This window comes from Oreochromis aureus, linkage group 10 (genome assembly GCF_013358895.1).
Source record: "Oreochromis aureus strain Israel breed Guangdong linkage group 10, ZZ_aureus, whole genome shotgun sequence".
In the NCBI taxonomy this organism is placed as follows: Eukaryota; Metazoa; Chordata; class Actinopteri; order Cichliformes; family Cichlidae; genus Oreochromis; species Oreochromis aureus.
The window spans coordinates 28,423,511-28,435,645 of record NC_052951.1 but is presented as its reverse complement, the minus strand read 5'-3'; the positions used below and the strand labels follow the sequence as shown (position 1 = coordinate 28,435,645).

Below are 12,135 nucleotides of genomic sequence, written 5' to 3'. Positions count from 1 at the left end.
TTAATGATCTAATCATTAATAATCATGTTCCTTTTATGCTACAGAGAATATCACTGCTAATTACAACACACACTGGAATTCACCCCTTTGGCTGTTGACTTCATGGTGATAAGGTTAGAAATTTCCCACTCCACATAAGCTACCCGAATGCACCACTGTAAATTGAAACCAAAATAAATGCAGCAACATCTGTTATGTCATCGACAACAATTCACACTTATTTAACCAATACATCAAATATAAAACCTGACCAGTTGTTCATTTCATGTTCTGGCTCAAGGTAGCTGCCTTTGGGAACATTAACATTAAAGGTAAATTCATTATATAGAGAGAGCAGTATATACTACTTAGTCTCTGTGGTGGGTAATCATCCTGTTTTATACCCACAAGGTCAGAATTGGCTCGCTAAGCTCATGGTTTCTGCTAATCTTTTAACTCATGTCACAGGTTTACATGGCGTCAACACAGACAGTATAAAAGATGGATGGAGCCTCTGGAAAGTGCGTTAAAGCTAGATATATATATGTATTTTTTGATGGTTGCCAGAGGGGGACTTCTGATCTCCAAGAGCCTTACGAAAGTTTTGCAGAAACATGACCACTAACCATGTGACTGCTACCCATGTGAAGTTAACTTGTCTGCTGTTTTGGACGTGTGACAATCATGGCGAAACTGTAGGATCAAGAGAATAAACACAAACCACAAAGGCCTAAAGACTCCCCGAAGCAGTGGGCAGCCACCAGTCTTGAGGGAAAAATGAGTATTCCCCAGCAGGTTGAAACCTTCAGGAACCACTGCTAACCAGCTGGGGAATACACATTTTTCCATAGCAACCAGTGGTTGTATCACATCCAGTATGGCGGAGTTGATTAACTCAGTCACTCATGAAATAGGAACTTTGTTTTGGCCATTTTAATGGTCACAAGGGAGGTTTATCTTGAGTGTGCCCACTGGCGAAGGACTTGTGACATCACATTGTTAGCAGTGAGTGTGCGGTTTCATAGTGAGGTCCTCCCCTCGCCCACAACATCAGGTTTTAAAGCAGTAAAATGGCGAAAACATGCATCTTTTACCCCGCTCATAAACTAAAACCGCGCAAGGAAAGACATTTTTTAACTGTCAAGTATTAACTCTGCAAATAAGTGCGAGTCCTTTCTCTAGAATTACTGTCATTTTAAAATACAGCGTTTGTGAAAAAAATCCTAAATTAAAGAAATAACAAAGGCCAGGGTACAATTCCAGTGAAGCACTGTTTGCTACAGAGAAACACATTGCCAGCTTAGCGCATACGTCTCAAACTCATTGTCTTTGATAGCCACATTCCTCAGGGACAACTAGTCGATACTTACGGGCCCCTTGCTTATTCCCTCTCTGATACAGTAAGCAATTTAGGTGTTTTTCTGGATAGTTCTTTTAAACTTGATAAACAAGTGTCCTCCATAGTACAATCTAGCTTTTATCAACTACGTCAAATTTCTAAGGCTAAGCCTTACATTCCATGTAAGGACATGAAAAATGTATCCATGCCTTTGTTACTTTTAGATTAGATTACTGCAACTCCCTTAACCTGGGCCTCCAATCTGCCCTTCTTCACAGATTGCAACTTGTTCAAAATGCTGCGGCACGTCTCTTAACGGGAACTAGAAGGTATGATTCGATCACTCCGGTTCTTGCTGACCTGCATTGGCTCCACATTAAGTACCGTATTGATTTAAAAATGTTATTGCTTACTTTTCAAATCGTAAACAATATTGCGCCTAGCTACTTAACTGAACTCCTCAGCCTGTATACCCCTAGAACAGCCCAAAGATCAATGGGCCAGCTGCTCTTGGTGTAACCTAGGTCCCGGCTGAAGACCAGAGGTGACCGTGCCTTTGCTAGTGCTGCAGCCAACCCCTGGAACAATCTTCCAGCTGACATTTGTGCATCTGAATCTATTCAATCTTTTAAACTACCATTGAAAACTTATTTATTTAATCTAGCATTCCTGGCTAGTTCATGTTTTTATCAGATAGTCTTCTTTGTACTTTGCAATCCCACCTGTATGTAATTTTAACTTATATTATTGTATTACCAGAATAATCTTCCAGTTGATATTCCAGCGTCTGAATTTATTCAATCTTTTAAATTACGATTAATAACTTATTTATTTAACTTAGCATTGCTGATTAATTAGTGCTCTCTTTCATCTGGTAGTGTATTTTGGACTTTGCTATCGCATCCTTATGTAATTTTAATTTAATTTCATACTATTGTATTATTGAGAAGCACTTTGGTGTACCTCTGGTCTTTAAATGTGCTATATAAATAAAGTTGTATTGTATTGTATAACTCAAACGACCCAAATGTCAGTTTCAGGTCTTTACAAATTTTAATCCAGCACACATGTAAGTTTGGACTGTTAATAAAAAAATGGCACAGCTGCAGCTGTAGAGCAACATGTACCCAGAAAATACATCAAAAAGAAAGCTAACAATGTACTTAAGGGGCAGACTTTAAGTAGAGGTCTGTATATCCAAAATACTTGTTGTTCAACCTCTATTTAAAAAGCCATGAAAACACTCTTGGCTATATTTGTAGGATCTTTAGGATACATTTATGAGAGTGTTATACATTACAATATAAAGTGCCTTGAGGCGATTGTTGTTGTCATTTGGTGCTGTATATTAAAAAAACAAATCATAACTACACAGAGTGTAATCTTTAATAACAATATTTGAGTTGATGTTAAAATAACAAATAAAACACACACATTAAGAAATTGTCCTTCATTTACTAAAAAAAAGAAAACAAACTTACACTTTACAAAAATACATGGCATGATGAGAAAAAATATTTAACTTTGGTTTTTGCTAATAACATCAATAATAATTTGCTTTTTAAGGATTGAACACAGTAAAAATCACATGAAACTGTGAATCCCAGTGTAGCCCACAACAGCACAGCGCTAGATTTACCATTTTATATAATATTAATGTGGGAAAAACAACACAAACACTCATGCCAACACATTATTCATATCAGTCAAATTAACAGGTGAAGGACCATGGGCCTGGTATCAGTATGGAAAAGCTTTGTTTTTATAGTTTTTTTTATATATATATAAAAACAAACAGAAGAAAAATAACTTATGTCATCATATGTTCTGCTCTATGTACTTAGCATTATTAAGGTCTTATAGTGTTCTAAAATCAGATACAGTCACACATACAAGAGGAAGTTTAAAGTGCAAACTATAAATAAAGGTTAAAGTGACGGCTTGAATTTCTTAAAAAAAACAACCAAAAAAAACAACCTTCATCTAATCCTACTTCATGAATAAAGAGCATCTTGTTTCATGACCTTTAGTAGTGTTCCTGTCTTTATTTTTAGCTTAGAGGAAAATTCCAACATGTCTGAGTGAAGACATCTGTCTGAGATTCGATGCTCCCTCGCCCCGTTTCATCTTTCACCGTCTCAGTCACTGATCCATCTTCAACAAACCTTCATTCTACCTTTAAATGAGTGTGAGTGACGCTTTTGGAAAACACACAACTTTGCTTTCTTGTTGTGATTTAAATGAGAAGGTCAACTTCAGTATGAAGTTAAGGCGTGGAATGAGCCGGAAACAAGCTAGCTTACCTTTGAAGCTCAACAACAAACACGCTGTTGGTTTAATGCACGCACAAAAAAATTAGATTAAAAAAATATGTTAGGTGTTTATTTTATTCCTCTGGGATAATCCATCCATAGGGGTGATGCTTTTTGGTAGCATCGCCTTGGTTCACTAAACTAACACCCAGTGGTCTTCTCTTCAGGCAAAAATTATAGCAGAAATTAGCTCTGGTCATCGGAAGTACATGTTTTGTTAATGAAGGTGAGTGCCACATTTTAATTTGAATTTTTAAGAGCAAACGTAGTCTCCAAAAGTAAAAGGTTAACATTAATTCATGAACAAAATTAAGTTTCGCTACACTGAGATGCCGTGTTCGGTGGGATAATGAGTAATTTCGCCGACAGCTTGCTAGCAACACTTATAAGTTGCTAGCAAGTGGGGATATTTGCTTAGATTGGAATGGCTAAATCTTTTTTTTTTTTTTAAGTTTTTTTAAGTTTTCTTTTTAGAAATCTAACCTTAAAAAAAAACATTACAAAAAAATGCTGGAAGCGCAAAAATGCAACCTCATTTCTGTGTTTTATTAATTTCTTTGGCACTCTTTGGCTTGATTTCCCCAACATGGATCATTTTTTACATTTTGATATGAAAGAAGATATTTTTCCAAAAATTAAAATCCCAGTTTTAAAAAATACAGGTTTAAAAGTGTGGGTGTAGCCTGTGTTTATTTTTACTAAAGCACATTTTTTCTGGCAAGCTTGTTTTTTGATAGCCAAATTTAGCTTTCCTGTTTGTCAGAGCTAACATCCACAAGGCAAATGCCACAAACCAATGAGTGACTAAACAAAGGCTAAGTTTCACACTGAAATCAAAGTGTATTTTCCAAAAGGCCAAACACTTATAATAACTTTTATTGCTGCATTTCAGGCACGCTTGTTGATGCCACTCTTTTGTGGAAGTGTTTTTAGTGTTAATTCTTCATTTTACATTCAGTGAGATAATGTGCGGTCATGGCTCTACAGCTGGCTTAGCCATACAGTTGTGTTTAGACAGAAAGCAAAACAAGTTTTCACTTTGTGTCCCTCAAGCAGACACGGCTGCTTAATGTCCAATGCACCAGGTGTATCTGCTCTGTTCAGTCTTTGCTTGTTATCAAGTCACCGAAAAGACTTTTATGTGAGTTGCCATCACTCTTGAAACACTCAGTTTTGTAGTTTTCATTTGACTTTGCATTCTCACACTGCCTTGTTTGGTGTCTGAGCACACCATAAGGTCCTTAAAATCTCTTGTAAAAAATGATTTCTTCACTTGGGAAGATACTGAGGAATGCTTGCTTGTTGATAGATGTCCCAGTGATCAATGGTAGCTTTTCGTAGTGGTAAAAACAACTCAAAGCCTCACATTGTTCCTTCAGGAGACTTTGGTTTGCCCCACAGAAGTTACATTCACATTTTCAGCTGTGTCTGACTGAAACCTTCAGCTGTTTCCTATATTCCTTCATGGCTTTCTGTGTCCAACCTTCATTCATTATGCCCTAAAACCTCTGTTATGTTTCCGCCTCCTTGAGTGGCAGCATTTAACCCAGAGCACGAACACGATCATCACAAGTAACAATAACACTATAACTGTAATAATATAGTTCTGGACGGGTGGTCCATGGCACATTGTCTGGGTCACCATCTTGATGCTGACCGGCTCAGAGTAGTCCTCGTGAACGCAGGTCACCGTTTCAATGTCAGGAATGACCACAGCGGACTGCTGCACCATGGTGATGAATCTGAGGTTGCCGCAGCAGCTCAGAGGATTGGAGCCCATGTAAAGAGTCTTTAGAGAGCGTTTCAAAGCAAGGATGGTGCTGTACTCCAGGGTCACCAGGTGGTTGTTCTGCAAATTTAGGGACTCAATGGAGGACTCTTTGCTCCACGTCGGCAGAGTGGTCAACTGGTTGGTGGACAGATCTACGTATTTGAGGCTCCTCAGTAAGGACAGGTCTGCTTTTAGAATGGAAATGTTGTTTTTCCTCATGGAAAGGTGAACCAGGGAGTGCTCTAGACCAGAAAGAGAGTCTTTGTGCATGTCCAAGCCTGGATTCAGGGACAAATCCAAGACCTTCAATGGGGTGTTGGCAAACATGTTCGCGGGCAGACTCCTCAGGTTGTTTTCAGAGAGGTACAAAGCCTCCAATTTAGGAACAGATAAAAAGGACACACAACTTTGAGGATCCTTGTGGTTTTGGTCTGTTGGCTCAGAGTCACAGACTTGCAGGTTGTTCTGCTGGAGATGCAGGTATTTGATGTTGGGGAGTCTCTGAAATATTTGATAGTCCAGGGTTGTGAGGTCGTTTCCTTGTAAGAAGAGTTCTTCCAGCGACTGCACAGTGTTTTCTCCAAATGTCAGACTCTGCAGTGGATTATAGCTCAGATTGATGATCTTAACTCTCTGTAGAAGGCCTCCATCAGTAATAGAAAATGAGGTAATGCAGTTATTACTCACATTTAGGACCTCCAGTGATCCCATCATGGAAAAATACTCTTCAGGCATTTTTTTGAGTTGATTGTAACTCATGTCCAGGTATCTGAGGCAATTAAACGTTATATTTCCCATGAATTTAATGTTTTGGATTTGATTTTTTGAAAGGTCCAGATATTTAAGGCAGTTGTTTTTCGGGAGATGGGGAAAGAAGAGCATTTTGTTCTGACTCAGGTCAAAAGTGACAAGTTCATATGGAGTGTCTGATTGCGCGCTTTGGAATGACTCCAAGCTGTTTTGGCTGAGATTAAACACTTTTAATTTGTCGAGATTGAAGTCGTCGATGCACCTTATCGAATTCTTGGACAAATCAAGTTCGGTCAAATGAGATAAAATGTCAAAAGCTCCATCTTCAATTTTCAAGATGATATTATTGTGGAGGCTGATTTTCCTCAAGGACAAGGATCCACTGAAGGTATCTTTTGCTACTTCAGTGATGCTATTGCTGTTCAGAGAAAGGTTCACCAGCCTGGGAGAGTCAGACAAGAAATAGTCTGACATCCCCGTGTAGAGGCCGTTGCTTGACAGATCCAGTGACTCAACAGCTTTAAGAGGTCCGATGTTTGTTTTGGAGTGGGCAAAAACATTCAAATGATTCTTGGACAGATCCAGGATTTTCAGATCATTCATGCCTTCGAAGAGCCTGGGCTCGATGAAGTGGATCTTATTGGAGTGGAGATTCAGATGCCGGAGGTTGGTGTGGTGTGCTAAAGTTTCCCGGGTGAGATTCTGCACCTGGTTTCGTGAAAGGTCCAGCATTTGGACGACATCGGGAAGGTTGAGTGGCGCACTTCTAAGGCTCAGATCGCTGCAAAACGCATCCATCTGGACCTACAAACAAAGACAAACACACGAGTCTGATTATCTCGGCATACAGCCAGGTTGACTGACCATGACACAACACAGACCACATGTGGATGTGGAGGGTCGATTTATGAGTCAGTGTATCTGGGCCTAAGGCATGTTCTTGGCAGCAAGACAACCCGGTGTTGTAATTTTTTTTTTAAGTGTTTGAACTATGATTATTTCTCTTTGAATTGATTAAAAAAAAGCCAACCAAAAGAAAAAGAAAACAAAAAGTTCCTAAACCAAGAAGAAAACACACCTCACACCTTTACTTCTTCTTTCGTCTTTCTTCCCTATTAGACGTTTGAGGTATTAAGTGCAGTTTATAATTGAAACCATATGGCCACAAAACCCCCATGTCCAAAAACAGCTCATAAAACTGTCTCCCTCCCTGCTTACTCTCTAAGGCAGAGTACATTTAGCTTCTTGGCGTATTTGTGGTATCGCGAAAGGGGCATTCCTTGTTGATTGCAAGCTGTCTGTAAACAAATAAGAACTGGATGGCAGAACATCTTGTATCTGCTCAGGAACAAATCAGTCACACTTGGAGAAAAGTTTTATCATTGAAAAAACACGTATGTTTCCTATGTGACTTTGTGTCTCATCAGCAATACTCCTCGTGTGGCATGCAACTGCTTATGTCAGACTAAGTCAGACTTTAACTCCACATTATCTGATTCATGCGTGAGGTGGTTTACGGCACATTTAGTCAGAGTAACTGTAAAAAAATGACTAATACTTGTGTAAATAATGGGAACCAAGTGGGGAAACTGCTAAGGTCGTGCTCAACTGCCTGAGGCTAGAACACCGTAAAGTGCAACATCCCCAATTTGGTGATCTTTGTTTTACGGTCTGCTAGTGGTTTATTTAATGGCTCACAGTTCAGAGATGACAGTAAACGAGAGTGAGCGTGTTTAGTGCAACAAATGTCGCCAAACTGGACACAAACGTCGCAACTGAGGTCAAGGGGGGGGTGCCCTTGACCTCAAGTTTCATTCAATTTCCCATCTCTCTATCCCCTCATTATCGGTCATCTCACCGCTTTCAGTTCTCTTATAAATACTTGCTGTAACAAGGCCAAAATATGCTTTCAAGAAAGACTTTAATGCTGGAAGATACCTATCTGGTTTCACAAAGTCAGACTGAGAGGACTGCACAATGTTTTTTAATCACAAAAGCATCTATGGACATCCAAACACGGGGATTTTTCCCCCTGCTCTTGTTTTTCCTCACAGTTGATTAACAGCTGATTTACGAACAAGAGTGTATCTTACGCTTCCACACCACAGACCTCCACTGTTGTCCAGAAACTGTGACCACATTCATAATTTCATTCCCAGTGTACAAAATACAGCGTTTGTTTATCAAAGCCGCTGGTGTGCCGCAGTTTTGTAGTGCGCTTTCTTGGCTGTACACTCGTCATTTTTCATGCCGAGGCTTTATTGTTGGTGAAGGGTTTATTGTAACCCTAACCACAATGTTTTTCTAAACCTAATCAAGCAGTTTTCAGAGCCTAAACCCAACGAACCGACTGGAGGATGCAGTGTGGTTAAGCAGGTGACTCTCTGAGGGCCTTACTGCAGCAGACTTGGTTTGAATCTGCTCCAGACCATTTGCTATGCTTCACCCTCCCCCTCTCGCCATTTTCCAGCCTACTCTTCATGGCCCTGTCTAATAAAGATCTGAAATGCCCCTCTTAAAAAAAAGTAAACAGTCTGTATTGAGAAAAAAATCCTAGCAGGTTGTAAACTGTGGTTTCCTGGCTGGTAAACATGAGATTTATGCCACTACTATCCCTTTACCCTACTTTGTTGATCTCTTAAACAGAGCGTTTTATATACTTCTCGGGACATTATTGCTGCAGTTACTGTGTAACAGTATCAACGGTTAAAAAACACCTTCATCATTGTGGAGACTCTGGCTAAACAGCATCATGTGACCATCCAGAATGAGAACCTTGGGGTGGGACAGTCCTCCAGAATAAAAACTGCATTAACTTGTTCGCAAGCCTTTTTTTTTTTTTACAATGTTTTAATTTCTTAAGAGCTTATATTGGAGCGAATGATGAGTTTTTTAATACTAAACTAAACAAAAGCATCACCTTTTCGAAACCTAACCAAGTAGGTTTGGTGCCAAAACCTTGAAATTGGTCAGCAGAGGTGTCAAACATAAGGCCAGGGGGCCAGAATCAGCCCGGCAAAGACTCTAATCCAGCCCCACTGGACGGCTTCTAAACACAGGAAGGAGGGCATAAACTGTGGACTCTTTGACATTCCCGGCTTAGAGTGAACAAATGATTAATACCATGGAGGACTAGTTTATTCTAATTCCAAAAGTATACCAACCAGTGAAGCAAATAGGTATTACTCCACAGCCCAAAATAGTCTTTAACAAATGCAATATTTGCTGCTGTCTCAATAACATTTTGTAAGAGCGACACTAACCAGCTACTTCAGGGAACTACAGAGCCTTTTTGTCTTAGACTCAAGTGTACAGAGTGTGATTTGTGGCAAAGTAAATGTATACCTAACACAATATACACGTTCTGATAGACTTTTGAAGATATCCTTAGATTTGTCTCATCAGTAGTGTCTTTGTGCTGCTTTAGGATCTTTTTTTTAAACTTCATTCAGAAAGTGTGATGCTCTAAAAACCGTTCCGATTTCAACAGAGAAGTTCGCTGATATCTGGGTATTTATAGAACCACTGATGACCACATCAAGTGTAAGTGACGCACCTTTCGCTTTCACTATCTGGCTATTTTTAGCTAACACATCTGAGCCTGACACTAATGACTCTGACCAATTGCGACGAACTGTGACCCAACCTTTAACCTATAAAGGCTTTCTTCATGTGTTTCCGGCTCTTTCCTAAGAAAAGCGAGTACTGTAGCTTACTGGAAGTGATGCATTTTTCTTTTTGTCATTTGATTACAGCAATATTTCTGCAAGATCAATCACTAGAAATACCAAAAAAAGAAATCACAGCACTGTACACAGTGACACAGCTGGGTGACGCATGCCCTCTATGTCTAAAAAAACCCAACCCTCTATCAGCATGACTTCCAGTGAAGACAAATAACATTTTAATGCCCACTTATTAAAGCTGGCAACTCGTGAACAAACTATTCAGGTCTAAGCTTGCAAATAATTATAAAATAAACTGCCTGTAGCTGATCTGAATGCACGGAGAAAGCACACATACAATGTAAAACGTAAGTGAACAAAAAACAGAGAAAAGATGCCGTTAAAAAAACAGACAAAAGACCCGACGTGCGTGTCTCTGTTTACTTACAACTCGGCATGGAGGGGGTTGCTGGGGAGGGTACGCGGATGCCGCCACGCAGCTGACCAACAGCAGGAAGAGCAGCTGGAGGACGTCCATGGTGCTGCAGGCACAGACAGTCCAGATCACACAAGTGAGCAACACATGAATGTGGGAAGCATGCTGTATATGTAACTAAAAAGGGAAGGAGTAGTAGTGTGTGACCTATGAAGGCGTTTTGTTGTTTTTTTTATGCAATGAAAACGGGGGCTTTTTGTTGCAATTAATCTGAATGCCGTTTTTTTTCTTTCTGGCATAAAGAATGACTAAGCCAAAAAAAAGGGTTTCCATTAACTCTTTGTACTGTTATTGTTTTTACAAAATTAGCGACTGTTTGAGGCGAGTGAGTCACGCTTATAGCGCTTCACTGTTTCCTGATAGGTTACTTAGAAACAAAACAATACATCATGTCACCTTATAGGGGAGACACGCTGTGCCCCGGAGGGTTGATAAGCTGATATGCATATGGAAACTTACGGGGGAAACAAAAGGTTTGCAGTTTGAGGCTAAGAATGGTTTAAAGTCATGAGTGACAAACACGGAGGCAGTTTGCTCTAATTTAATTCATCACAGTGCTCTCATGTGATGCTTGGAGCACACAATCATCCTTCATTTATCGTTAGAGAAACCTTTAAAAAATTGAATGAATCAGCCTTTTACTCCGATTTAAGGCGGATCGCAGAGCTGCAGGGCTTTGATGAAAGTCGAATAAACTTTAAGGTTTATCTCATAGAAAAAAAGAAACGTTTACAGTCTGGTTAAACACCACAGCCGTTAAACTGCAGCCAGAAAAGATCCACACTTTCAGACTTTTAAATGTTCCCATTCAACCTTTTTTTTTCTTCTTCCCATTTTAATTCCCATTTTACTTCCAGCCCCACCACAGGGAAATTTCACTGCATTTGTTTAAACTATCCCACTAATACCATGAAAGAGATACAGAGCATTGTTTGGCAGGGGGACATCTTCAGATTTCAGATCCACCAAAGAAATGTTTCCCCTCAAAATTCCTCACATGGTTTCACTTATATAAACATCTAAGGCACTAAAGAGGCCATCAGACATTATGTAATGTAGGATGTATTAACTAAGGTGAGGAAAAAGTCCACCTTATTAAAGAGCTTGTGACCCCTAGTTTCAGAAACGCCGGAGCGCCTATAAAAGAGGAAGTTTTGTACATTTTGCAGATAGTTGTAGTAGTAACAGTGCTGCAGTGGTAGAGTTTACTGCATAAATGTGAACCAGGAGGCTTTTATTTTGGCAGCATCACAACTTTTTTAAAGATTCTGTTACACAAAATAATATTTTAGCACGTAGAGTTCAAGTCCATGTGTTGGTACATGGCAACTTCATCACAGTGAAGAGAGAAAATCAGCCTTTTCCAGCCTTTAAAGTCCTGATAATGCTGATTTAAAAGTATTTGAAAGAGCTGTTTAGCTGTTACCCATGCAAGCAATACAGCTGAGTTAGTAGCTGGTAAAACACTTTTTCTTCTGTTTTAGAGTTTACATGCAGGACTTTTACTACAGAATGAGTATTTGTACTCCCTCCACCTCTACAACTGTAAGCAAGTACACAAACGTCAGCGAGAACCCGAGAACCTTCCAAAAACCTCTGCAGCAACAGCCCAACAATATGAACTTTTACCTCACTTTCAGCTGATGACTAATCTTCACAAGCCTCCTGACCATGTCGATTTCACATCCTCACACACCCACACAGGTCGATCGCTCCTTTCAGCTCAATCTTCTCCCCACATCTCACGGCGGCTGCCGGCTGCTGTCCAGCCATCCTCACATCCTGTGAGAATATCCTGCATGGCTTGGCCTCTTTCCCCCCTC

At 39.8% G+C, this 12,135-nt stretch overlaps 1 protein-coding gene across 1 annotated transcript; it reads right to left on the bottom strand.

The window, feature by feature from the left end:
- Positions 1 to 2,690: 2,690 nt before the first annotated feature.
- On the bottom strand, positions 2,691 to 12,135 carry lrrc32 (leucine rich repeat containing 32). Its single transcript, XM_031750359.2, has 3 exons — positions 11,942 to 12,135; positions 10,265 to 10,358; positions 2,691 to 6,955 (listed from the first exon to the last, which is right to left on the bottom strand). The coding sequence occupies exons 1-3, from the start codon at positions 11,983 to 11,985 to the stop codon at positions 5,123 to 5,125; spliced, it is 1,971 nt and encodes a 656-aa protein (XP_031606219.2). The 5' UTR covers positions 11,986 to 12,135; the 3' UTR covers positions 2,691 to 5,122.

Coding starts and splice junctions, on each gene's coding strand:
- lrrc32 (XM_031750359.2), bottom strand. CDS start 11,985: ATGGTCAGGAGGCTTGTGAAGATTAGTCATCAGCTGAAAGTGAG. Junction 10,359..11,941: donor AGTCATCAGCTGAAAGTGAG/GTAAAAGTTCAT, acceptor CTGTGCCTGCAG/CACCATGGACGTCCTCCAGC. Junction 6,956..10,264: donor AACCCCCTCCATGCCGAGTT/GTAAGTAAACAG, acceptor CTTTGTTTGTAG/GTCCAGATGGATGCGTTTTG.